The following is a 27,610-nucleotide window of genomic DNA, read 5'->3' as shown; positions in this document are numbered from 1 at the left end:
TGCCATTTGACCTTGGGCCACCTTGCTCCCACCAGGCTGATGACAGCCTGTAAAGGCCATTAATAGACACCAAACACAAATCGTTATGTGTGGTTTGTCCTACTTTTCAGAGTCTTTCCCAGCATCACCTCATTTCGTTCCTCCCTGAGGGTAGGCAGAGTGACCCCCATTTTTACAGAGGTAGAAGCTAGGGTCTCAGGAGGTAGAATGATCTGTTCAAGGTCACATGACTTGTTAGTGGCAGCCAGATTTCTGACTTCTAAGCCCAGTGCTTTTTTCCCTACATTGTGCTTTTGGCTGTTCATACTTTCTGTTGCTATCTGTGGTGGTTAGACTTGTCCCCAGGCATTTTTATAGTTTTTTGTCTGAGTAAGTGCAGTAGGGGCCATGTCTGAGGCAGCTGACAGTGACAGACCTTTGGAGCCTCCAGCAGTAGGAGGAATGAGGGTTAGCTAAGATATTTGTGCACAGGAGGAAGGAAGGCGGACCTGGCTGGGGTCTGCAGAGAGCTGAGTAAGCCATGCCCACAGAGGCAAGGGCAACTAATGAAGATGTTTCTGGGCTCTGATGGCTGTTAGTGCCAGGCATGGTGCCAGAGTAGATGACAAAAATCGTCTTCTGGCCTGTTGTGCGATTGTGTCTGGCTTGCAGGTGAACTGTAGATACCAAATCGAAGGGTGGGTTAGGTTGTGAGTGTGGGGAGCCAGAAAGGGATTGGCTTACTGCCTGCATACTTCCTATCTAATAGGTAGTTCATAAGGACGACTGCTCATGGGAGAATTTGGAGAGGAGGGAAGGTATGTAGTTAAAGGAAGCTCCGGGAAAAGGTTTTCTAGCTGTCTCTCCAAACTTTGAGTAATAACAGTTTTAATTATCCCTGCCCCTAACTGGCTTTTTAAATTATTATTATTTTTTTGTCACCTCCTTTTACAGAGGTGAATGGCTAGTTTAAAGCCACTTAGTAAGTCAAATTCAGGGCCGGAACTCAGGTGTCCTGTCTTCCAGCCCATTGGGGTTTTCCTATTATGCCCTTAAAAATTTTTTTTTTCCAACTTATTTTTGCAACTAGCTGAGCCCTACTGATTTCTTCTCATTTATCCAGCAGGTGTTAGAAAGTGTTCCACATATCGGGCCCTAGGTTGCGGGGGACAGAAGGTGGGTAACAGCCCGGCTGTTGATAAGTGGTGAGAGTGCAGGGTGGAGTGGCTCTGCCAGAACGGTGCTGCAGGGGGAGGAAAACCCGCCCCTCCCACCTTCCCCATTGCTCCTGTCCTAGTTTAGTATTATTATTTTTTTTTACCTTGGCTCTGGACTGATATAGTCACTGCTTCCTTTTTATAAATGAGAATACCAGTTTATTAATTTCTGATGAGAAATAACTACTAAGGCTTAAGGAGTTGCTCCGGTCAGCCCGGCCATGGGCCCTGCCCAGGGTTGCTCTGGCTTCCTGCTGGCCTCCCCTACCTCACCTTTTTGCTGTTCCTTTCCCTGCTATCCTGCACTCCTCCTATAGCACAGCTTCAATCAGCTCCTGTCCTCGGTTTGTACCCTGTGGTGCTCTTCAGGGCCAGAAGTCTCCTATCTGCCCTAAAGCATCCTCCTGCCTGTCTTTGCCTGTCCAGCCCTGGGCATCTTCGTATTCTGTTCCACCTGGAATGTCTCCCCACCCATGTCCTTGCCTCCTTCCTACCCATTGTTCAAGGCCCAGAATAAACGACATGTCATTCTCTATCTCTTCTGAAATCATCTTATTACTCCCTTTTAACCTTCCTGTGCAGTTTATTTGTGCATTTTTTGTGGTGATCACCTTCTTCCCTTGTATGGATATCTTATTTCCCCATCAAGATGTAAGCTTCACAAGGACACTCCCTGCCTGTTCCCTTGTTCCTGGCAAATTCTTGGGAAGTGTTTATGTGGAGGCTGAGGCCTCCTCTGGTTGTGTGGGATTTCACTGGTGAGTTAGTTACTGTGCCTCTAAGACATTGTGAGTGCCAGGACGGGCTGTCAGGATGTCACGTGTCAGGCCCCTGTGCTGGGGCTGTGGCCATGGGTGGGTGGTAGCACAAGGTTCAGGACAAGACCAGGAGATGGGCTTAGTCATAGGACAAGGAGAAAAAGCTGTGTCCTGGCCTAAGGCTACCCCTTGATCTCCTCAGGAGTCTAATATAGACCCCTTGTTAGTCCCAGGTGGGACCAGAAGGAGAGTATAAATGAGTCAGTGTTCCCTAGATGCTTCAATATGTGCTTTCAGCCAACTCCAACAGTTCCAGGTGTTTTTTCAAAACCATAACCTTAATGCCATTATTGTGCAGACAAAATTAACAACTCCTTAATAACCATCCAGTATCCAGTCCATATTCAAATTTTTCTGATAGCAAAACTACCTCTCTATGGGTGGTTTGTTGAGTCAGGATCCAGAGAGGGCTCCTGAACTGTGCCTGATGTGCGTCTCCCAGTGTAACAGTTCCCTTCTTAGTTTCATACCCTTCACTAATGGAGGAGCTGGGTTACTTGTCCTTGAGAATATTTCACACTGGCCCTGGCTGATGGGTTCCTCATGACGCCCTTCACCCTGATTCTCCAGACCCTGAACACTAGTTCCGGAATGCCTGTTCCCCTTGCCCCAGCTCCTGGCAGGAGCCCTTCAGCGTGGCGTGGCTGCCTCTGCTGCGTGGCCTCACCATCTGTGTCTCACGTTCAGTGAAGCCCAGATGAAGCAGTGGGTTCTGGGCCATCAGCCCGACTTAGCCATTATGTTCTCTTTCTCCCAGTGGTTTAAATGTCCATTGATGATGATTGTCACCACGGAATCCAGTTCTGCCTTTTTTTCTGTATCTTTCAGGAATTTGGCATAAGGAATCTGACCTCTCAACCGTTTGGTCACTCTACATAGGAATAGCAGGAATGACAAATTTTTGCCATTATTTTTCAATTGGTGATGACTTTCAAATTAAAAATCCACCCTGCCCCTTGACAGCGTGCAAGATAATAGTCACGCACACAGCAGGCGTTTCCTGCCAAGGGGAGACAGCAGGGCCTCGTGAGCTGCGGAGGTGGGGACAGGGTGGCAGGTCTTTTGAGGGCAAATGATTTAATCTGTACAACATCACTTGAAATGGTCGATGGTTGGCCTGGAAATCTGGGGCAGACAATGTTTTGGATAGTTATTTTGGTATTTTCTCTTACAGTTTCCCCCAACTTCTACTTTTTGAGTCACCTGTTTTCCCTTCTAGAACCCTGAAGCCCCCCGTTTGTACTAACTCTAGGGAAGCTCGATGTGGAGAGAGAGGCCAGGAAAGGAGAACTGGATCAGGATTTCTACCCCTGCCTGCTGGCCCCTCACTTTGTCTTCTAGAAGATTCTCCAGCCAGTACATAGGGCAGCATAATTGTCTTCCCTGAAGGCCTGTTGGCTTCATTTGCCTCGGGGGGTGGATTTTGATTCTACATTTGTCAGCTTTGCAGGCTTCTCATCCCCAGCATGGTGGTAGCTTTTCACTAGCCTGAGATAAGGCCAGTCTCTCATGAGACCGGGGTGGAGGCTACAGCCAGGAAAGAGAAGGTGCAAGACCTGACAGGTTGCAGTCGTCACAGGTGAGGCTCAGGTGGGGATCAACCCCGGGGAAGTTGGGGGTTGTGGTATTGGGGTCATGATCAAAACAAACTCTGGAAACAGGTACTGTTGGCTGTTTTTGTTTCTCTGGAGTCACCTTCAATGGCATGCAGGGTGTGTGAGGGTCAGGCTGAGCACTGTAGTATGACGAGTCTCAGGGCCACCGGCCAGCTTCATGCCCATCGTCAGGCCCTCCTGGGCCTCTGATTGGGAACTGGGGAGCAGTGCCTGTCCTCTGCTTTGAGGTCTCAGCTTAGGTGCTATACATTGGGGCAGGAAGGCAAAGACTTGCCCTTCTGTTGCCTTTGTGCCCTCCCTATTCTAGAGCAGGTGTTCTTAGCCTTTTTGTGTGTGTGCCATAGACCCCTTCTCAGAACAAGGTCTTCAAATAACATGAGATTACAAACTACATGAATGACACTGAAGGGCGTTTATCATTTTATTAGAACATTTGCTGAAGCAACATGTGCTTTATTGCTGTATTAAATAATGTGATCCAGTGGTGGTCTAATAACTTTAAAGTTCAAAGTAGTGACGAGTAGAGACAGTATTTTGTGACATCTGTAACATCTGTAATGTGATATGAAAATAATCTGATTTTTCCTGGTGATACCCTCAGGCACTGCTACTCTACTACTGCAAAATTCATAATGGGAAGAAATGCTAAATTTCAGTTAGAGATTAGGGGAAATAAAGATGTAATTTTTCTCTGTTTAACACATACATACCCCTCGCTCTAGGGAAATAAGGAGTGACTAGATCCCTTGGTTGACACAGGGGTTTCTGGGCGTGTGTGTGTGTGTGTGTGTGTGGTGGGGGGTATTGCAGAGGAAGGCAGTATAGTGCAGTGATTAAGGTTGGAGCCTCTGGAGACAGGGAGGTTGAGTTCACATCCTGGCTCTCCTATTTACTGAAAATAATTGTATGACTTAACTCAGTGGACTTCTCCATGCCTCCGTGTCTGTGCCTGTAAAAACACATGAGCTGACACTTGTAGGACATTTCCCATGTGCTAGGCCCTATTCTCTGGTACTCCACACATACTCCACTTAATCTTTACAGTGGTTTTGTGAAGGGAATGGACATCCATTACCCCCATAAGTGTGGAAACAGAGGCGTAGAGGGATTAGGTGACCAGCCCAAGGTCACAAAGCTGTAAGTGGTGGGGCTGGAGCTTCAACCAGGCAGCTGGTTCCAAAGTCTTTGCTGATAGCCACTCTCAGGGTTGGCCTCCCACTCCCACTTCACAGGGCTGTTAAGAGGATTAGTAGGATATAATTTGGTGTGTTGAGTGCTTAGTATGGTGCCCAGTGTGCAATAGGTGCTAGATTAAAGGGGAAGTTGTTAGTGGTGATGAGGCCAGCGGCTTAGTGATGGGCTAGAGTGGGGTCAACAGTCAGCTTCATTCAGGAGGCTGGGCACTCCTCAACTCTGGTTGGGATCCTCTGAGATTCTCAAAGATGGGGATGAAGCCTGGCTCTCGCGGCCCCTTCCTTTGGGAGGCTCCTATTGGGGGATATGGGCAGGGAGCCCCCTTTTGCTCTTTGGGAACTCCTGGTGTCATCAATAAGACCCATGGATTTGTAACGATGGAAACGTTACAAAACCGTTCAGTTGTAAACAGGGACAAACAAGTTCCTAAGTCAATTCATGGATTAACTTGTTAGTTCATTGAACAAATATTTGAGTGTCCACTATTTTAAGTGCTGGGGAAACAGAATAAAGTTGCTGCCTGTAGAGCAGGGGGAGACAGATGTTATATGGCTGTGCGTACACACATTATTTTACTGTGTGAGATATACATGTGTTCACACGCACATGCACAGACACACTGTGTCAGGTAGTGTTAAGTACACCGAAGAAATAAAATAGGGTAAGGGGCAGGTGAAGTTGGGGTATTCAAGGAAGCCTGAGGAGGTTCAGATAAACCAAGACCCGACATCAGTGAGTGAGTGAACCGTGGCCTGAGATTTGGGCCTGTGTCTCAGCCAAGGGAGAGACAAACGCAGTGGCCTTGAGATGGAACATAACAGACGTGTTTAGGGACACCAGGAAGGCCAGTGTGGGATGAGATGTAGAGTCAGGGGAGCAGGGACCGAAAAGATAGTCCTTTCCACCATTCCGAGGAGCAGATGTGATGTGCTCTGATTTCACCCGTTTGCCAGGTGGAGCACAGATGGCAGGGAGGCAGGTAAGCAGGGCACTGTAATGTCTAGCAGGAGATGGTGCTGGACTGCACTATAAGGTGATAGTGGTGGGAAAGGTTGAATTCTGGATATAATTTGCACATAGAGTGAAAAGAGTTCAAAGTTTCAATGTGAGTTGTGAGAGGGAAAGGAGACAAACGTCCCTGGGTTGGAGGCCTGACATAAATGATGTGTAGGGGCTCAGGAGGGGCACGATTATTGGGTCTTAAGTTGAACTTTGTACTGATAAGAACTGGAAGTGAACTGAGTGTGCCTGGCCCTGTGGCTGCTGTGGCCCCGCCGCCCCATCTCTGACAGGAACCGCCTGGCACTTGCATGTGTTTGGTGTCTGCCCTAGGTCAGGCCTCCCAGGGTGCTGGGTTTTTCCAGTTATGCTGTGTGGCAACTGTTAGCCCAGCTCACAGGGTCCTGAGTGATGGGTGGGGAGCTGGGTAGCCCATTAGGAGGAGTAAGTAGGGCCATAGTCTTGGTAACAGGTAAGGCAGCTAGTCCCCCCACACCTTCCATCCCACCTTTGTCCTCTGCTTCTGCTGTAAGTGGAGAGGGGTCCAGCCTGGGAGGAGGCTGACGCGTGATTCCTAAGTCCACACCGGGCCTGCTGAACTGTGTCAGGCTGGGGGAGCATGGGGGCAGGATTTCGGCTGAGCAGGAGCTCTGTAAGAGCTTTCTCATGGTCAGCCCCCCCAGGAATTCTGGACCCTGAGGGCTGTTGGGGGAGGCTATTCTCTTAATGGCCTGGGGACAGAACAAAACTCCTAGGCTCCCTCAGTAATGTCTCAGGGCTCTATCCTTCCAGGATTGTGGCAACTCTTGGAATGATTTTCTGGTCTTCATACCCCATCTCTGCGCCTCTTTGGGAGTCTGTGACGGACATCTAGGCCTTTTCCAGCCTCTGTCTTTTCAAGGTTTCCAGAGGTACAAGCTTGCATTCAACTTGATGAGAAATGCTACACCTTAAAGACCTTGCATAGGCTAGGAGTTAGGCATCTTCAGGGTCAAGTTCTGACTCCATCCCCTACTAGCTGTGTGACCTTGGGCAATTCACAAACCTCCCTGTAAGTTAGTTTCCTCATCTACAGAATGGGAAGAATTAGATTTGGGCCTGTGTCTCTTGGACTATCTGTTTAGTGAAAGAGGCACAGTGAGGCTAGCTCTGCAAATTCTCTAGTCCCATCGTATGTCTCCTTCTGCCTAGGCATGGTCCTCTCAGGCCCATCTGTACCCATGGTGTCAGATCTGTCTTGTAACAGGACCCAGGGACCCTTTAGTACTGTGCAGTTTGAGAAGCGCTGCTGAACATCACTCCCAAAGAGTAGCATCCATAGCTTTGCCTGCTTCTTCTTGTAACAAGGAATTTCCTCTTACTGCTCCTTTCCTAATGGTGCCTGTCAGGCCTTGGCTTCAGATGGACCTGGGACAAGTCCCAGATAATGATCATCTCTTTCAACACCCTTGGTTCCTGATAACTTGCTGCCTGGGCCTCGGTGAGTTCCAGTGCCTAAGACAGTTCGAGAGTCAAGTAGAGGTGAGTGCGATGCAGGTGGAACAGTTTAGTACCTACAGGGAAGGATGTGCAGATTGGTCATTTACATGCTGTAGGAGTCAAGGAACACAGGCTCTGGGCACTGGTTGGTGGCAGGGGAATTGCATCGGAGCAGAATCACTGTCCCGTCTCAGTGAGGGTGCCTTTTCAGAAGTGGTTTCCTGGAAAGAAGGCCTTGTTCGTTATTAATAGGAAGTGCTTAATGGTCCCTGCCCCTCCCCACACATGTGTGCCTCTGGTCTATAGTCTCCTCCCAGGGAAGGGGTAAACATTGCTAGGGTCAGTCCTCTCAGAAGGAGCAAGTCATCAGACTTGGGAAGGCAAACCTTAGCCAGGCAGGGAGAGGTGCACGTTTTTTTGGGTACCACTTGAGTGTCACTGAGGATGAGCCCAGGCTGAGGGAAGGCTGGTCCCTGATCCATGAAGTGATATAGACCAGGCAGGGGACTATCTCCTGCGATTCTCACATGGGGCCTGATGAATTCAGTCATCTGAGAAGGGACCCCTCTCCCTTCACTTAATATAGATTCTCAGGTCTGGCCCTTCTAATTCTGTAGGTTTTAGGAGATGTGTTGGTATGAGTAGGTAGAAAAGAAATCTTGTGCTGATGTCAAAGCAGGTTTGGGTGCCTCACTGGAGAGCTCTGATGATGAGAGATCTGTCTCATGAACCTCCATCTAGATGTGTGTTGGGGCCTTGGTCAAATCCTGATCAATTTTGGCTGGGCCTCAGCCATGGACGGGAGTGGCAGGTTAGGCCTTAGCTTGCTACTTGGAGTTGGAGGTCCTAGGTCTACATTGGCCCACCCAGGCTGGTGGGTGCAGGGCAGTGAGAGAGCAAGAAAGCCCAGGGTGAGGGGTGCATTATGAGGAGGAGCAGGAACTCCAAAACCAGAGGCCAGGTTTAGGAGTCCCTGCTGTTCCTCCCAGGGGCCGTCTCCTCCATGGCCAGTCCTGATGAATTGAGGATGAATATTTATTAAAGGAGCCAGCAGATTCCCTTAAAGGCGAGGCACAGTGCTCAGGGTGAGGGTTTTGAGACCAGAATCAAAGTCCCAGGAGCTCACAGTGTGGGAAGGAATGACAAGACTAAATGGGAAATGTTGGTTCCACCTGATCAGGCTTTGTGTGTGTCATCCTCTTGGCAGCCCCTATATCAGGGATCCCCAACCCTTGGGCCATGGACTGGTACCAGTCTGTGTCCCGTTAGGAACCAGGCTGCACAGCAGGAGGTGAGCAGCTGGCGAGCAAGCAAGCAAAGCTTCATCTGTATTTGCAGCCACTCCCCAGCATTAGCATCACCTCCTCAGCTCCACTTCAGATCATCAGGCATTAGGTTCCCTTAGGAACATCGGTCCCTGGCACCAAAAAGGTTGGGGACCACTGCCCTATAGGATGGTATCCCCACTGGACACCAGAAGAAACAGAGGCTTAGGAAAGAAACCTGGTAGCTGAAAGTTACATACAGGTAAGTGGAAGGGCCAGATGTGCACTCAAGATGCAGATCCAGCTCTGAGCCATTGTGCTCTGCTGCCATGTACATCCAGATGAGACTTCCTAGCCAGGGGTGGGCAGAGCAAGGGGAAATGAGAGGGAGGGGTGCACAGTGAATCACTGAGGGCTTGTGACATCTTCAGGCTTTACTGCTAGGGATACTCAGTAAATATCCACAGGGTACACAGCCCAGCTAGGGAGACCCCAGGTACCTGGGATGACAGTACCAGGTGATTGGAGCAGAGCATGGCCAGATCTGGTTGTAGAGTGAGTTCGGTTCAGAGTATGTATGCTTGGTCAAAAAGAGGAGGGTTGGACGGGGCCAGCATGGTGGCAGCTGAGGGAACTTCCTGGAGGTGATGGAACCTAAACTGGGTCACAGAACATTGCTGTCTTGTTCCCCATTGGAGCTTCAGTCCATAGGGATGAGATGCTGAGAGCATGTTTGCTCTGGGGTCTGCTGTGTACAGGGCTCTGTAAAGAGAACATCTTCATCTTCTCACTGAGAGATTATCAGCCCACACTGGCCACGCTCCTAGCCCCACTGGACTGTGTGCTGCAGTACCTGGCAGGCCTGGGGTCTGTTGGGGGACCCTGTGGACAGGCAGGGGAAGCAGTAAGCAGGGGTCCGAGGGAGGGATGTGGCCTTTTTTGGGGAGCTGTTAGTTGTGGCACCCTGCCATCTCAGCCTGTAGTCAAGTCCTTGAGGCACCCGAAGTACTAGGCGGAGTCCAGTTTAGTCTTCCCCTGGTGGGCAGAGAGAAGTTGGTCGGGGGATAGCTGGGTGACAGTGGGTGGAGTTTCTGAAGCAGATCCTGGCTGTTCCCAGTCTTACCCTGCTCTGAATGGAAGTGTCTCAAAAAATGGTGAAGAAAGCCTTTTCTTTCCTTCCTGGCCTCCCTGAAAAGCAGGTTAAGAGAGACCCCCAGATTCCTTGGGGAAAAGCAGAGGCAGAGGTGACCTTATAGCAGAGGGAACTGGGAAGGGCAGGGGACAAGGATCCTTTGGGCAACGGACCTGAGCCTCTCCGTAGGCTAGTGAGGCCCGCTCCCTTCATCACAGGATGTGAGAGGGAAAGAGGAGCAGCTTATCCTCAGGCTCAAGCAACTGAGGAGACGAGATAGGAACGGCATTTTCATGCCTCTTTTTCCTATTATGACAGTGATACATGCTCCTTATAAAAAATTCAAACAGGACAAAAATAGACAATGTCGGAAGCAATGGTTCCTTGCAGCCTCGTCCCCCAGAGATAACCATGGCGAGCGCTGTGGAGCGTGGAGTGTGACGCGTGGCCAGTGGTGCTGAGGGCCCCTGACCTTTACGCCCCAGCAAAGGGTTTCCGCACTTGCTGATGCCAGCTACTCAGGGCTTGGAGGGTTTTGGGACTGGAGGCCACACCCTTCTGTTTTGCCCCACCTCCCACGATCTTTCTGTCCTTAGTGGGGCCTAGGCCAGGTTTGGAGAAAGTAACTAGGGATGGACCTTTAAAGAGTTAAAGGTTCAGGCCCAGGGCGGGCATGAGGTTGAGAAAGTGGGGTTGTGAGGATGTCGGTGCTAGCTGGTTCCTCCTGCTATTAAACCTCCCCTCTTGCCCCCAGACAAATCCTCACATGCATCCCTTCAGTCTGTCTTTCTCACTTAGCTCTCTCCTCCCCACTCTTATCCCCAGCACACACTTTTTCCTCTCTGCCCCTGCATATTATGACAGCGTGGGGATGTGCACACACACCCTCCGAGCCTGGCCGTGCACCCTCCCTGCTCGTGCCTTGTCTGCCAGGCCCAGCCTTGCCAGGGCTCGGTCTCTCCACTTTGGGAGGGAGAACCAACAGCCCAGGCTCACTCTGCTCAGACCATTGAGTGGTCACCAAGGAGAGGCCAGGCGTAGCCTACGATAGGGACAGGGGGGTTAGTCATGATGACATCGTCCAGGGATGCAGGGGGAGGTGCCCCTGGGAAGACCTTTTTTTTTTTTTTTTTTAATTTCAGCATTAAACACAAAAACTACCACCACCAAGACCTTACAATGACTTAATTCTGGACATTTAGAGGTCTAAAGACTTTTCATGTGTAAGATTACCCCACTCCCAACCCCTTTGTGTCCAAGAGAAGCTCACGGAGGTCACGCTGTGGGGTGGGCAGATCCCAGGTGGACGGCGGCTTCCATAGTGCTGACTCAGGCATGTGGGGTGTTGTGTGACGTGTGTAATTCAGTGTGTAGGGTGTATGTGTGGGGTGTTGTGCAGTGTCACGTGTGGTGTGGTGTGGTGCAGTGTAGTGTAGTGAGTAGAATAGTGCATGACGTGTGTTTGTGTGGTGGTGTGGGGGCTATGTATGTGTGGTGTGTATGCACCAAGGGACTTTTTGAGCCCTTCAGGGATCGATCCAACCATTTCTACCAGACTTTATTCCACCTTCGTGCCTGATTGGCTAGGTCTAGAATTCTAGGCTGTGAAACTTTTCCATCCAGATTTTCAAGGCGTGACTTCCTGTGGTTCCCAGTGCTGCTAGAGAGGGCCTGATGCTATTCTAACTCCTGAGTGTATGAACCTGTCTCCCCTTTTTGGAAGCCTTTAGGATCTCTTTTATGCCTGGTATTCTGAAACCTCACAGTGATACCGTGACTGAGTCTTCATTGTGCTGTGTACTTGGGGGCCCTTCCGTGGTGGTGCTCACATCCTTCAGTTCAGAAAACTTTCTTCCATAGTTTCATCGTCTTTGTTTTCTCTGCACATCCTGTCTTCTTTTTGTAAATTAATAAAGTTTGTTGTTTTAGAGCAATTTTAGGTATACAGAAAAATGAGTGGGAAGTATGGAGAGCATTCATATACTCCCTGATACCTCCATCCCCACCCCAGTTCCAAGTTTCTTCTGTTATTAATGTCTTGTATTAGTGAGGTACATTTGTTACAATTGATGAGCCAATATTGATACAATATTATTCATTAGAGGCTATAGTTTACATTACAGTTCACTCTTTGTGTTTTATACTCTATGAGTTCTGACACATGTCTAATGACTTGTATCTACCATTATAGTAGATACAAGAATAGTTTCTCTGCCTAAAAATCCCCTGTGAGTTGTTGATTTTCAGGTTGCTCAGCTTTTTTCTTCTTTCGTGGTTGAGAGAGATGCCCCCCAAGCCCCTCACACATGGGAACAGACTCCATTCTACTCTTTAGACTCTCCAGTTATTTTGTGGCGAACCTCCTTGGATTGACCTCTAATAATTGCCTCATCTTTGTCTTTCTGCATTCTGGAGATTTCCCTTAATTTACCTTGGAACATATCCTTTGAATATTTTATTTCAGCTATGTGCTGGGAGGTTACTCATTCTGAGAGCTGGTGTGAGAAAAGAAGCTGATTTCCAGTTACTCCTGTTTTCAGCTGCACCTGACCCTATCGTTTTGGCTTGGTGCTCCTAAGTTCAGAACCTTTCTGTTTCAGTGACTCTGAGGAATCTCTCTGCCCACATCTGTGGAGATAGGCAGGAATGTGACCTGGGTGAGTTGGGTGGGAAGGGGGACTATGGAGGTGTTGAGCTTCTCTACTCAGATGCTGTATGGTGTGGCCAGCCAGGCAGAATTGGCTTGGTTAGCCACTCCTTTTTGAGCCTTCTCCTGGGAGTCTGAGTGGTTGGGGAGGAGGATTAGGGAAGCAGAGGAAGGAAGAGCTTCCCTCCCCTGTAGGGTGGGCTCCACCCACCTGGTCATGTGTGTTAGTGGTCTCTCTGCGAGTGCGTAGTAGGAAGAACATGGGCTTTGTAGCTCCGCATCTCCCCTCTCCTTCCCGGCTACTTGTTCTCTGTGAGTTACTTTACCTCTGAGCCTCGGTCTCCTGATCTGTAAAACTGGGTAGTGTCGCCGACCTTATGGACTTGTGAGGTGTAAGTGGGGGTGAGATGAGAACCCCTGCACTCCTGTGACACACAGTAGGTGCTCAGCAGATACGAATCCTCCTTCCCTGGCACTCTTGCTTCAAGCCCCTTTACACCATCTTGTCTGCTTCTCCATGTTGCAGAAATGTTCGTGGTGGGACTTGGGGTGAGTCAGTGAGTGGGTGAGGTGAGTGCGTGTATTTGTACTAGTGTTCCTGTGTTCCTGGCCCTAGGCCTCTGGTGAGCTGTTCTTTCCTGGGCTCACTGGTAGCTCAAAGCAGAGCTTTAGCCTGGACTGGCCAGAGGAGATGATGTAAACAGGGAAAAATGTGGGCAGGTCTTTCCATACCAGGGCCTGGAGATGTAAGTATCCCTCCTAGGCTCAGCCTCAGCCCTCTGAGACTCAGAGACTCAGAGTTGCCGTGGGAGGGGGTGGGGGATAGGGCAGAGGGGAGGTCTCTGAGCTCCAGGGAAGGTGCTGGGCTGGGAGGGGGCCACGGTGTGGTAACAACTGCTGCCTGCCCAGTAGCACCAAGGAGCGTCTGCTACTCAGGATTTGGTTTTCTCTAGCATGGAAAAGTTTTGTATAGTTTCTCAGCTATGCCTGTAGTCTGGAATGCAGGGCCTGTGTATCATAGCAGGAGTCTCGGGAGAGGCTGCTGTGGCCCTCAAAGCAGGGAGGGGCCCTGTGAGGCACCTGATGTTGGTGGAAGCCAGGCTCCCTGCGTCTGTGACCAGAACTCTGTCTGTCACCCCTCTTCTCACAGGTGGTACAAGCTGCACTCCAAGGCGGGCAAGAAGGAGAAGGAACGAGGGGAGATCCAGGTCACCATCCAGTTCACTCGCAACAACTTGAGTGCCAGTATGTTTGACCTGTCCGTGAAGGACAAGCCGCGGTCCCCCTTTAGCAAGATCAAGGACAAGATGAAGGGCAAGAAGAAATATGACCTGGAATCTGCTTCTGCCATCCTCCCAAGCAGTGCCCTGGAGGATCCGGAGCTGGGCAGCCTGGGCAAGATGGGCAAAGCCAAAGGTTTCTTCCTCCGCAACAAACTGCGCAAGTCGTCCCTGACCCAGTCCAACACATCACTGGGCTCGGACAGCACCCTGTCCTCGGCCAGCGGGAGCCTGGCCTACCAGGGCCCGGGCGCTGAGCTCCTTACCCGCTCACCGAGCCGCAGCAGCTGGCTGTCCACCGACGGGGGTGAGCAGTGAGGGGCCATGCCTGGCAGGGAGACCCACGGCCAGAAAACAGGGCTCCTCTTCCCCATGCTAACCCCAGTGTGCTTCCTTTTCAGGCAGAGACTCTGCACAGTCCCCCAAGCTGCTCACCCACAAAAGGACCTGCAGCGATGAGGCCAGCCAGATGCGAGCAGCTACCCCCCGGGCCCTTCTCGAACTTCAGGGCCACCTTGACACTGCCTCCCGCTCTTCTCTCTGTGTCAACGGCAGTCATGTTTACAACGAGGAGCCCCAGGGCCTCTTGCGGCACCGCAGCTCCATCTCTGGCCCATTTCCACCCTCCAGCTCCCTGCACAGTGTCTCTTCACGGCCCTCTGACGAGGGGCCTCGGTCTGCAGATGACTCCTGGGGCAGAGGCAGCCATGGCACCAGCAGCTCAGAGGCAGTGCTTGGACAGGAGGAGCTGAGCACTCAGGCCAAAGTTCTGGCCATGGGGGCCAGCCACTCTGGAGAGGAGGAAGGGGCCCGGCTCCCAGAGGGGAAGCCGGTACAGGTCGCCACACCCATGGTGGCCTCCTCTGAGGCTGTGGTGGAAAAGGAGGGATCCCGGAAGGAGGAGCGGAAACCCCGGATGGGCCTGTTCCACCATCACCACCAGGGCCTGAGTCGGAGCGAGTTGGGGCGCCGTGGCTCTCTGGGGGAGAAGGGAGGTCTCGCCCTAGGAGCCTCCCCCCATCATTCATCCAGCGGGGAGGAAAAGGTCAAGAGTAGCTGGTTTGGCTTGAGGGAAGCCAAGGAACCAACTCAGAAACCCAGGTACGTCCTTGGCAAGACCATCTTTGCCCCTCGGGGAGGATGATGGGGTGTCTGCAGCCTGAATCCCAGAGCCGGGAGGACAGAGCCGATGTGGCCCTCGGGCAGCCGCTGGGGCTCTGGCTTTGCATGGTTGAGCGGGGCTTTCCCTAAGCCAAAATTCGTTGTCTGCACTCGGAGGCAGTCGAGTCTCAAGGGCACAGTGCTCTGAGGGCCATGTGGATTGAGGAGTCCAGCTCCTCAGTGGTGGGCCTTGCGTCATGAGCTGGTACACTCATCCCCTGAGGGAGGCGGAGGACTAGGAGGAAGCGAGAGAAAAGGAAGGGCGTCCTTTGTATGAACTTTTTGCTTCTTAACCTCCACCTCTATCCTCTGGCTTCAAGGTAAGGGAAGCCTTGGCAAGTAGAGGTGAGGACAGACTTACCAGCTAGCTATACATAGGAGGTTCCAACACCCCCTCCTTGGGTTCCATTAATTTCCTAGGGAGGCTCACAGAATTCACAAAAACGTTTTACTTACTAGGTCACCCGTTTGTTATGAAAGGCTGTAATTCAGGAACAGCCAGATGGAAGATGTGCAGAGGGCACGGCATGAGGAGCAGGCACGGTGCTTCCATGCCGAGTGCAGTCACTCTCCCGGAATCTCCATGCGCTCACCAGCCCAGAGGCTCCCTGGGTCCTTTTGCGTTGTTATGGAGGCTTCATGTGACTGATTAATTCATGGCCCATTGGCGATTGATTGATTCATCCTCCAGTCCCTCACCCTCCCCAGAAATTCAGGGTGGGACTGAAAGTTCCAACCCTCTGTGGTTGGTTCCCTTGGCAGTCAGCCCACCCCCTTCCAAAAAGCACCTCATTCACATAAACCCAGTTGTGGTAAAAGGGGTTTGTTATGAATAACAAATATCCATTTCACATTTATGACTCTGAAGTGTTTTCAGGAACTCTGGACAAGAGAACAAGTATTATAAAAGACAAGCTCCCATTGCTCTTATCACTCAGGAAATCTCAAGAGCTTTAGGAGCTGTGGTCCAGGAACTATGGACGAAGGACACATACATATTTCTTATAAATCACAATATTGCAGGCCCTGACCCCCACCCTAGCCCGTGTGCCTTTTCCTAACTCTGCTACGTTGCAGGCTGCTACTACGTTGTCCAGCAGGCCCCAGGATGGGGCTCCAGGCATAGACCGTAGGTGTGGTGTGTCCCCGCTTCCTAAAGGCCTGAGGCCAGCCCTGGACAGGAGTGTCTATAGCAACTCTAACCAATGTGGCAAGGGCAGCCATCTCCATTCTCAGAAAGCCCTGCTCCTCCCCGTCCATGGATATACGGGTGGGATGGGAAGGCTGAGCACAGTGGCAAAGGGTAAAGCCCATGGGACAGCAGGTCCCCAAACCTCTTTCTCAGCAGAGGGAGAAGACTCCTGAAGTCCTGGTTTTTCTCTTTTCCTGTAAAATTCGAGTGTGCTGAGAGGAGTTGGGAGAGAAACATTGGGTCTTTCTCTGTCTGGGCCCTGGCCAGCTGGCAGCCTCATAGACAGGTGTGTGGGGTGGATTAGTCTCCGAGTGATACCACCCTTTGTCCCCCACTTCCGCCCCTGCTGAGTACATCAGCCTTGGTCTGATTGGGAAGAAGGGGATTGGCCTTTATCAGATGCCCAGGTTAAGTCTGGTGGCCCTGTGACAACTTACAGAAATTTGCAGGTGGTGGAATGGAGGGAGGGGGTAGGATACCTGGGTGGGGCATTTGTTGAGAACAGCTGGGGGCCTGTGTCAGAAGGGGCACAGACCATGGGGCTCAGCGCTGTCATTTATGGGGTGTTTTCTAGGGCAGGAGAGATGCTGGGGGACATCTCTCTATGAGGTCATTTCTAGTGTCTGCGCAGGCTTTGGGCACAGACCACTGCAGGCCATGACTTTGAGTTATATTGGGGGTGTCACTGTTCCTGCTTATAGTATCCATTTTACTTCTCATGTTTCTCCCTGTCTCCTAATGACCTTTCAGAATCCAGAGAAGTTAGGTCACTGATGGCCATAAGAATTCTGAAGTGTTTGTCCTTCTCACACTTTCATTCTGAGCTTGTCCGCAGTTGGTTGGAGGGCACTTGGGGCCATTCCTGCCCTCCCTGGGGCCCGTTTGCAGGGGCAGGCTCTGTGACCTTGTATCCAGGTGGGCAGGAGGGGCTTGTCTCTGGATAAAGTGGCTTGGCCTGGAGAGGTGTTGAACTCCATCAACATCACCTGGACCCTACCTTGAGGCAGTGGGGAGGCAGATCTGGTAGAAATGTCTGTTGGTGCTTACCCAGAGGGCTTACGTAGGGCTTTTGAAGAGAATATGAGAGGTGAGCTCCCTGCTGGAAGCTGTAGGTTAAGCACCCAGAACTAGAGTGACTGAATGTAGCTGCAGCATCTCCAGCAAGGACACACGGAACCTGTCCACAGGCCTAGAGGTTTGGGGTGCCTCTGCCCTAGGGCTGCAATTGCAGATTGCTGGGTGCTCTTCACTAGGAAGGGCAGCAGCGCCCTCTAGTGCTCCCACATGGCACTGATGCCCCATGGAGAGGCCCGAAGCAATGTGTTGGGTGCACAGTATCCAGGGAAAGGCAGTGGCTGGAAGAGAAGAAGGGTATAGAGGGCTGAGATTTTCCTCTTGTTTCTCCAGAAATGGCCCTCATCTGTTCGGTCTCGTGGCTGTTACACCAGGCCCCTACTAGCATGTATGTTGGGGGTGTGGGTAACGGAGAGCAAGCACCATCCTGGCCACCGGATGCGTCCCTGCTCACCAGCTTTGCTGTGAGCCGTGCACCCTGAGCTACTTAGTTTAGGACTGTGAAGACCACAGGTGTTAACCCCACCAGTGCCAAAGCGGATTGTTTTTGTGTCTGTCCCTCCCTTTCTCTACCCTTTTAGAGTATCTGCTTCCCCAGGGCAGGTCACTCTGTGCTCCCTAAGCCCATCCTCCCCTCACACTGACCATAGAACTTTGTGCATTGTAGGGGAGCAAGTGGTGAATACAACCATTGTTTTAATTAGGGGGTAAGTGTGGTACAACAGCGGCAAGAATATCGTGGAGGCTTTTAATGATCTCTGCCTCTGCCCTAGTCTCTCACCAGGTGTGGTGGACAAGGTCCTGGTGAGCCTGCACTGTGCAGTGGCCCATGAAAGAGCTTGCAGTCTCAGTGACATTCTTGGTGGAGTAAATGAATAACTGCACTGTGTGCCTAGTGACTTAGAGTTAGTGTGGCCACACGTCCTGTTTGTGCCTGTTTTCCTGGCATAGTTAGTGCCCTTTACCATACTGAAAATGTCCTGGTTTGGAAGATAAATGATATGGTCTCCCTACTCACAAGGTCCCACTGTGTCACCTCTTTCTGCCCAGATGATGGGAGAGGATATGTCTGGTATCCGGGACACTTTTCCTTGACATCTGGGCACGTCTCAGGCAGATGCCAGGAGACCATGCCTTAGGAGAGAGGGTTGAAGGGTGCCTTTTCTGGGAGTGGGTATGCCTCAAAGGCCGGCTTTGGCCTTTTGTGGGGACTGCCTGGAAAAAAAGCCTTTGCAGAGCCGCATGCTACCTCTGGGACCAATGTGGGGAAATAACAAAGACATAGAGCTCATCTCAGCCTGAGAAAGAGCTGCCCACTAGTAAAGCCTGGCCTCCAGCTACAGGGGTGGGCCAAAGGTGCAGTGAATTGCCCAGTGACAGTAGTGTTTAAGAACAGAGGGTCTTTTGGAGTGAACAGATGATTCCTGTATTAAATGGCAGGTTCAACCAGTTGTGCTGAGGTTCCTGCAGGCCCTGAAGTTTGATCTATAATTTGAAGAGGCAGGGCCATTTGGATTTCTAATTTTTTCCCCCAACTTTTGATCCTAACAGAGATGATGAATCAGCATATGTTGAAGCCCCCACTGCTTGATGAGGGGTGGGGGATGGTGCTGTGCTAAGCTGGCTTGGTGGCTTCTGGGATGCACGTGTTTATCCGTCCTCAGAGCATAACCTGCAAAGCTAACCACACATGGGACTGTGTCTCTGATCTGTGCCAGGTGGAATGGTAGGGAGGGGACACATTAAAGTGAGAACCTTCAGAATGTGCATCTCATGTGGAACAAGGACGAGGAAAGCAAGGGGGAGAGGGGTTGTTGTTGGGTAGGAGGCGTGGACAGGATGCTCTTGGTGGTGCCGCTGGCTCCGGGGAAGCTGCTGGGCCTGGCACCTGGAGTCCCTTTCTCCAGGGAGAGCCCTCTGCTGGTTCCATACCAACGGGTTTGTGTTCACCTCTGGGGAGCCATTCGGGGCTAGCCAGCCTAGCTTGGGGCTCCAGCCAACTTCCCTGCCGTTCTGCTGCCCTATAGTTCTGACTACCAGCCAGATGGTTGTAAAGCTTTAAGGGTGAGTACGGCCAGGCTGGGGCCGAGGGGTTGTAGAGCTAAGTTTGGTGCTATTTTATGTTGATGGAGCTCTCTTCCCCTAGATCACTCATCCATAAAGGAGACTGGGGGGAGAGGTAGCTCAGACTACCCCAGCCCTGTTCCTGGGGGTCTGAGTCCTGCTGGCAGGGTTGGGCTGTCTCCAGTATGGGTATCCCAGTGAGGGGCATCTCAGGTCAGGGTCTTGACCCACACCGTGGTGGTATACTTCTCTCCTTGGTCCCCATGGTAAGCCTGGGGCCTGCCTGGTTTGAAGGGAGAAGGGATGTTGGGCCCAGGATTCTCCCTATTTCAGTACCATCACCATGTCCTGACGGTAGGAGTAGAGCACTGCTGGGAAGCCCGGGTGGGGCGGGAGTGGATGGGACTTTTTTACCTCTTCTTTCTCCATCTCTAGGTGTTGGCATGAGACTGAGAATAAACCCTTGGATGGGGAGTTATTGTAGGGGAAAAACAGGGTCAGAGAATCTCTGGAAGCTAGATTTTTAAGAGAAACCCAGAGAATGGGGACCTGGCTACGTCCTCCTCGCGAAGCTGGGCTCACAGATTCACAGACTCTCGGGAAGCCCACCTTTGCTGCTGGTTGAACTGATTCCTTCCCATTTCCTGCTTCTGGTGTTTGTGGACAAGCTGGCCCTGCCTCTGCCCAGCTCTATGTGGGACCTGGTCTGTCTGGACCCTGAGTTCTTGGAAGAATATCCTGGCAAGCTTCAGACTTTTTGGCCTCTTTCCCTAAATGCCCTCCTATCCCAACCTGCAGTCCTCATGGGCTGACTGGTGAAGCCCGCCCACCCCCATGATTTCCCTGTGGGAAGAGGCAGCTTGAGTGGAGAAGATGGATGTGTGGGATTTCCCCAGGATGTTTCCACTTGGGCAAAGGTCGAGGATTGGGAGTCTTGGGGCTTAGAGTGGGGCCTGGGAGATGGGGTTCAGATAGCAGGTGAGGCCACTGAGGTCTGGGTCTGACAGGTGGGGTCAGCCTCAAGGCAGCTGCAAACCACAGCCAGACTGTTGCAGACTGGGGCGCTGGGTCCTGCGCTGTCTTTCTAGTCTTCTGTCTATGTCCTGGGAGTGTCCTGAGGAAGCTGAGAGCTGTAATTACAGAGTCTGCTCCTGCCCACATCCCTAAAGTTAGCTGCACACCGTAGGTACGATACAAGTGTAGGGGATGTCCCCTCCCAGAGAAGACCCTAGAGAGGACACTTGTAGGCCAACAGGTGTTTGTTGTCCAGTGTCTTTGGGCATGTAGGTTCACTGCCATGGCATGGATTTCCCAGGGGAGCCAGGAATCAGTGTGGGGGGCCTCAGGAGGCCCCTGGTGCTGCTCCTGCCTCTGTTCCACGTTCTAGCCTTTGTCCCCACAGCAAGGGCTACTTTCAAGACTGGCACGTGGGTACCCTTGGTGAGGGGCACCGTCTGTCAGGTGCTGGGCCATGTGGACGCCTGACAGTAGATGTCCTCAGCAGTGTTTTGCTGTCCTCCTTTACCTGTTATGTACTAATATCTTGTTATACCTGATGACAGCCCCGTCATCACCTCCTGTTACTGCGAGGGGTCAGTAGAAGCCAGTCATGTCTCTACTAGTGCTGTCTCTGGTCTCTGTCCTCTTCAAGCCAGCTAGTATTTCCTTTCCTTTCCTGGTTCTTGAGGGGATATAAGATACTTTCCAACTGCCTCTTCAGGCATAATTCTGGCATTGAGTGGAATCTTCACAGGGTTGTGGAAAGAACACTTAGTTTAGGTTGAGATCCTGCCAGTAAAATGCTCCCTAGGGCTGGCATGAGAATTAAATGAACTCTGTACAGCATCTTCCTTCTTGGGTGGTACCTAATATATGTTATACGTTGCAGTATTCCCTCTGTCCCCTGGCCTACACATGAGCCTGAACCCTGCCTGTGCGCCGAGACACCTCCTCCCTAGGCAGGTGGGGGGCAGGGGTGTGTGGTATTCAGCAGGGGCGTTTCCAGTCTTGGCATTAACCAGGAGGCTCACGGTTTTGTCTCCCTCCACAGCCTGGACGTGTCTCCTCAGGTAGAACCTGACCCAGCTGCTCCTCCTCACCACCTCCCCTGCTCCCCCTGTGCTCCGGCCCCCCCCACTCCTGCTCCCACCGCTGCTCCCATGCTAAGCACTAACCTTTTTGCAGCCACCTCCCCTGCTGCTACCACCGCTGCTGCTGTCACCGCCGCCCCTGAAGCCACCCCATCTGGATTCTTGGGTCTCACCAACCCGTTCCTCACCTCCTTGCAGAGCAACCCTTTCTTCGAAGAACTCATAGCCGACATAGCACTAAACTCTCCTTCACCTGCTCCCTCTCTCCCCAGTGCCTCGAAGGCCAGCCCCACCCCTCTGGCCTCCCCTGGGAAAGCCCCGCCTGAGTGGGAAGACACCTTCAACATCTTTACTGCCAGCAGGCTGCGTCCAGAGGCTAGTAGCAAGATTCTGGCTCCTGCAGGAGTGGGGCTGGAGGCGACTGGGCTGCAAGACCCAGGCCCTGGGGCCATGACAGTGAAGGCAGCTGAGCCCCAGGGAGAGCCTGGGGGAGGAGGAAGAGGTGGGAGCAGCGTGTGGCTGGAACCCAGAGCTCCTCTGGACTTGGGACTGGATCACCAGAGCACGAGTGTGGCCGACCAGGGGCCCCTCGGGTCAGTAGGGGCCAGCCTGCCCTCCACGTCAGCCTTGCTACACCCACAAGCCTCAGACGCCAAAGCAGAGAGGGAGCCAACGGTGCCAGGAGGGGAAGCAGGACAGAGTCCAGCAGACAGTGCGACATCTCTTTTTAGCTCTCCAGAAGTGATCAGTGTGTGGGAGAGGCTGCCTGGCCCAGATGATGCCCCCGAGAGCCAGGACGAGGAGGCCTCCAGAGGCGAGAACCAGCTTTTGCATGAGCTCGATACCGTCGAAAATTCGTGGCCTTGGGATGTGGTCACCATTTCTCCTGCAGCTGAGATGTCCTCACCAATCATACAGGGAGAAGATTCTGATGAGCTACCTCCTCCCCAGGTGCAGCCAGAGTCGCCAGAACCTGTGAGCCCCAAGGGTATCCAGGGGCTTCCGCCACAGGAGCTGGAGCCAGAGCCCAAACCCGCGTGGGTGTCGGACAAGGGGGTGCAGCGCAGCACACCACCTCCCAAACCACCACGCCTCTTCACGGCCTCAGAGTCTCAGGAGGAGGAGGAGGAGGAGGAGCCTGCAGGGGGGCTGAGTAGCAGGGGGACAGAGACAGGAGACAAAGACGCCTTCTCAAGTGCACTGATTGCTGGTCCCCAGGAGGCCAAGGAGGAGGGCAAGAAGCCAGGCTCAGAGTCTGACAGCTGTTCTTCTGGAACCCTGCTGGGTGAACCAAGCCTGGAAGAGCCAGTAGAGGATGCTAGCCCTCCTGCATCTGGGCCCTGCCTGTCTCTGTCCACCAGCTGCCCTGAGGGTCCTGCCCCCACGCCCTGTTACTCAAAGAGCCTGGATCCTCAGAGTCAGCAGATCTGGGGGGCTCCGGAAAGAGGAGAAGGTCCCAAGGCACCTGAAGCCCACAGCCAGGGACCAGCAGGAGAGGGGCTTGGGCCCCTTCCAGGCAGCTCTCAACAGGCTGCTATGTGGGCCTTGGAGGAGGATGCCTTGAACCCCTTCTTGTCTCATGGGAGCCAAGATCCCCCCAGCCTCCCATCCACATCCCCTCCAGGGTCCAGGGAATCGTCCATCTACTCTGGCCCAGAAGAGCTGCCCACCCCACCAGAGCCTGCCTTTCCACCGCCCCCTCTCCCGCCCTGGGCCAGCCATCGCCATGGAGGGCCCAGCCCTCCATGCTCTCCCCTACCTGGAGCCTGGCCCCTGACCTCTTCCTCCCCGCCCCCCAGGGAGCCAATCTCCCCCAATGGGGGCTCCCCTGCCCCACTTGGGGACGACCACGCTGCAGCCACCCCAGCCTCCCCGCTTGTGCTTCTGCCCTTGGAGACACGACCAGCTGAGGAGCCACAGCCCAGTGCCAGGTGAGCAGCCACCCGAGAGCACTTTGGAGGAAGGGGTTAAAGGGAGCAGCACAGCCCAAGGGCCGAGGTGTACATGATGCAGCCTCAGCCCCTCCATGGGAGAGCGAGCAGCGACTTCACCCAGGCAGGACAAGAGAGGCTTTGAAGATACGAGCCTTCTGTGGTATGGGCCCTGAAGCCACCTCCTTTTTTGGGACCTTGGACCAGCTGGTACCCCTGCAAGCCAGGGGGTTGAGGGATGATGCCGATGAAGTGCAGGGGCGAGGAATGGGGTAGGGAGAGGTGATGTGGGTTGGCAGGGGAAAGGGGATGAGAGCTTGTGCACTTAGGCACTAGGGGCGGGTGGGGTGGGGGGGTGGGCGGGTTGGGGTGCAGTGAAGCTTGTCAAATGAAGGCCCAAGTACTCTGTGACAGGCCCCAGGGTGACAGGCTGCTGTAGGCAGAGAGCCAGAGGAGGGACCGGTACCGAGGTCAGAGAGGAAAACAGAGACACTATTAGAGCACAAAAAAGAAAAAAAAGTGCTTTCCATGTATGCGACCCTCAGAAGAAAGGGTCTCTGGTCTCATCAGGTGCTTCACTGGTTTGCGTTTGCGCCTTCGGGGTGGCCCCCTTGTTCTTAGGACTGTGCTGAGTCGACAGTGGGTACCCGTGTGACTGTGGTCACTCTGGCATTGGTCTGTTTTGGAAGAATTATGAGGCTGTGACCTCACTGGGTAGCTGGTGAGTGGTGACCAGAGCTGAGGTCTGCATCTATAGACACAGGTCACGGGGGGGGGGAGGGGGCGGGGAGGGGAGGGTGACAGGGTGTGATTCAGCAGGTGCAGCAAAGTCCACAGGGCCGCCAGTGCTCTAGGAGGCCTGCGTGAGGAAGTGGGGGAAGCAGAGGTGGCTGCTGCCTCCGATGAGCAGGGCAGGCCCATGAGTTTGGGGAGCAGGGCAGCTCCAGCACTGGCCTATGCATTAAGTCTTTCAGATTCCCTGAGCATCCACTGTGTGTCAGACACCGAACAGAGATGAAGGACACTGTCCCCTCTCTATTCCCAAGGAGTTCCCAATCTAGTAGAGAAGATGGAAGTGAACCATGAAGGGAAGGCCCAGGACCAGTGCTGATATGTGGGTAGTATGTGGGCAGGAGTCTGTGCTGCCCCTTCTGCCGTTTTAGCAGTAGGTGGTGATACCATTCCTGGAGGTATGGGAAAGAAGGTAGTTACCATCTTTCCACTGTTCTCAGCTGGCCCTGCTGTGTGCTAGCAGCACTTCTAGTTATAATTACCACTTTTTTAGAAGTTTTATTCTCTTTGAAGTTGGCTTCATGTCTGTAGTTGGTATGTTCCTTACATCATGGAGTGGGTAAGCCAAATAGAGCTATTCCCAGTTCTCAGGTGAGGAAATGGCATCCATGAGAGCTCCAGGGACCCTTATCTGCAGGGGGTCAATCACATCGGCAGCCAAGGACTCTTGGCCCCTTGTTCAGGGCGGGTACTCACTGGTACTCCCACCTCCCGTGGCATTAGAGGTGGCTTTATACCTTCTTCTCTAATGCAAACTCCTAGGTGGGAAGGATAGACCGAGATATGTCCTTTTCCCTATTCCCTGCCCCTGCCTGGGTTCTGTCACTTCCCAGGTTGTGAGCCTGAATCCATGGCCCTCTCCTAAGTAATAGAGTGGACCTCTCTGGATGTGGGTGAGCCCTTTTCTAGTGGAGTTCAGGCCTTGACCCAAGCCATTTTGCTTCCTACTCGTGAATGATTCAACGCCTCTGTGAAGTAAGCATAAATTATCAGAGGTCTTCTAAGAGGAGGAGGATATTTTAGGGGCTCAAAGCTTCCAGTTTGGGTAACTGTCACAGGTGCAGGATGCTAGGAGATCCCAGAGAGAGGGTCACCTTAGTCATCCTGGGGGACTCAGGAAGGTGTCCTGGAGGAAGTGGCCTTGCCGCAGCTTTGAAACGTGAGTAAGAGATAGCAAGCCCTTGCACGAAGGGGCACCATTCCAACCAGAGTAACAGCTTTTGGAAGAGCCTAAAGGTGAGCGAGAGTGCCTTGTCCGTGGCTGGAGTCTATGGGGGCAGAGATCCAGGAGGAAAGGGCAGGGGCCAATTATGTTAGAGACTGTGTTTTCTGACCCTGAGAGGGACCACGAGACCATGATCCCACAGCAGGATGGAGGAATGGTTGGTGGTGGGCAGGACTCCATGAAGGAGCTGGCTTAGCTGTGGCCAGAAGGAAGGTTTAGCGAGCTCTGGCCTGGAGAGGAGGGGGTGGTATGGGAGAACGTAGCAGGGCCCAATGTTTGTTAAGGCTGAAGCGGGGGATTCAGAGGGGTCCCCAGGTTTCTCACTGGAGCCATGAGAGCCTAATGGTGCCACTCACTACTGGGGAGCAGAAGAAAGGGTAGGTACAGAGGGGAGGGTGACGTGTGCTCCAAGTGGAGCGAGCCAGCCTGCCGCTGTCTGCATGTGTCTAGAGCTCAGGGCTGAGATCTAGGCTGGAGATGGCAATGAGGAGGTGGAGCAGAGAGAACCCCAGGGAAGGCTCGCAGTTAAGGCTAAGAAGGGGCTGTTGGAGGTTGGGAAACCACAGCAGGGTTTGGGGGAAACGGGAGAAGGAGAGCAGCCCAAAGGAAGGAGTGATCCAAGAGTCAACTCCACAGAGACGTCACCAAGGTAAGAACCAAGGGGTTGGCGGCCTCAGCAGGAACACTGTTTGGGGCTGACATTCTATTCTGTGGGTTCAGGAGTCAGCCAAGGTAAGAACTTAGAGTGACAATGCAGTCTGTGTTGTGGAGAGGCCAGGTGAGAAGGAAGAAGAGGCAGGAGTGACTGAGGGTGATAGCCAGGCAAACACAAGGTCAAGGGAAGGTTTCTCAGGCCAGTGTAAATGCTGAGTGAAAGCAACCAGTGGAGAGAGGTGGGCAACCAAGTGATCCAATTTGATCATGTCTTTCTTGGTTTTAGCACTGAAAGTTCCACATCCTGGGAATCCTTACAGTCCTGGGAAAATTAGGAAACAGGGAGAGTTGGTCACCCTCCCTTCCCCTTCCAGAGAAAGGTTCCAATATAGAAGAGGAGGGAGGAAAGATGGATGGAGATGGGTGGCCCTGGCAAAGACTGGCTGTAGGTACAGAGAAGTTAGTAGGAGGCCTCTGCTGTCCCTGTGAAGGGGCAAAGTCACTTGAGGGAGAGAAATGGGGAGGAAGAAGGTAGTCAGGTGCTGAGGAATGCTGGGCACAGCTGCCCTGAGGCCTTGGCTGTGTAGGGGCATTCACCACAAAGTGGTGTGTTTCTATCCAGCAGACCTGTGGCCCCGTTTCCTTGTACTGCCCATCCCTCTCTGTAATGCATCTCCTGTCTGTCTCTGCAGTCCCCACCCTGTGAAGCCTCTCAGTGCAGCCCCTGTGGAGGGCAGCCCTGACAAGAAGCAGTCCCGCTCCAGTCTGAGCACAGCCCTGAGCAGTGGGCTGGAGAAGCTCAAGACAGTCACATCTGGCAGTGTTCAGACTGTGGCTCCGGCACCCCAGGTTGGCCAGACTGTGGATACCAAGAGGCTGAAGGTGAGACCCAGCAGGATGCCAGGGGGCATCAGACAGGACCAGTGGTGCTGTGAGGTCAGGAATAGGGCACTGGGCAGGGTGGAGGAAGGAGCAGGCCTGGCCCCCTCGCTGAAGCCCCGGGGCCAGTTAGGCCACCTCAGGCATTAGAGACAGAGACAGCTCCAGGGGCCTGTGGTGGTGCAGCTGGGGTGTTGGTGGGCGTGTAGGCCTGAGGGTACCCTGCTCACTGTCATTCCATCTGGCCTCAGGATTCAGGTGTACTGGACCAGTCAGCCAAGTACTATCATCTGACCCACGACGAGCTCATCGGCCTGCTCCTACAACGGGAGCGGGAGCTGAGCCAGCGGGATGAGCACGTGCAGGAGCTGGAGAGCTACATTGACCGGCTGCTGGTGCGGATCATGGAGACCTCACCCACGCTGCTGCAGATCCCCCCCGGCCCCCCCAAGTAGCCTTCTTCACCCCTACTTCCCAGGAGGGTTGGCGTGGACCCTCTGCCTAGACGGGCCTCACACCCTCCCTACTCCTACAGAACTCACTCACCTGGGGCAGAGTGCAGGTTGTCCTCTGTTGTCACCTCTTGCTCCCCCTTCCTCCTGCCTCAACTGAGGCTGCTGGAAGGGGGGAGCTTTTGGACTCCCATTGGAGGTGGGTCACTCTATTAGCTTTGGGGGCTCCAGGAATTGGAACAAAGAATTTAGTCCTCAGGACGGAGCAGGGGTGAGCTGCAATTTGATGTGGTATCTGAGACATACTTTATTACCCCACAGGGATGGTCAGCCATTTCTTCCACAGCTAAACCCTTGTCTTCTTCATCTCCCTCCAGACCTGGGGGAGAGGGGGCGGGGGGGGGGGCTTCTAGTATTAGAGCTGTGGCAGGGACCAAGCTGCTCATTTGTCTGTGCATTATGGGCAGCCA

General features: G+C 53.0%; 1 protein-coding gene across 4 annotated transcripts in view; it reads left to right on the top strand.

The window, feature by feature from the left end:
- The window catches only part of RAB11FIP5 (RAB11 family interacting protein 5), a 35,740-nt gene extending 8,392 nt beyond the window's left edge, over positions 1-27,348 (top strand). For 2 of the 4 annotated variants that reach the window (XM_036225200.1, XM_036225199.1), the window contains exons 2-6: positions 13,497-13,933; positions 14,028-14,727; positions 21,168-23,138; positions 26,502-26,691; positions 26,940-27,348. In XM_036225200.1, the coding sequence (XP_036081093.1) occupies positions 13,497-13,933; positions 14,028-14,727; positions 21,168-23,138; positions 26,502-26,691; positions 26,940-27,143 (3,502 nt within the window). In that variant the 3' untranslated portion in view covers positions 27,144-27,348. The remainder of the gene's footprint in view (positions 1-13,496; positions 13,934-14,027; positions 14,728-21,167; positions 23,139-26,501; positions 26,692-26,939) is intronic. The other 2 variants (XM_036225201.1, XM_016130597.2) reach the window with 2 other exon arrangements.
- The last annotated feature ends 262 nt before the right edge of the window (positions 27,349-27,610 follow it).

Source organism: Rousettus aegyptiacus, unplaced genomic scaffold (assembly GCF_014176215.1).
Source record: "Rousettus aegyptiacus isolate mRouAeg1 unplaced genomic scaffold, mRouAeg1.p scaffold_m13_p_7, whole genome shotgun sequence".
Classification (NCBI taxonomy): domain Eukaryota; kingdom Metazoa; phylum Chordata; class Mammalia; order Chiroptera; family Pteropodidae; genus Rousettus; species Rousettus aegyptiacus.
This window is presented reverse-complemented; position numbering and strand designations above follow the sequence as displayed.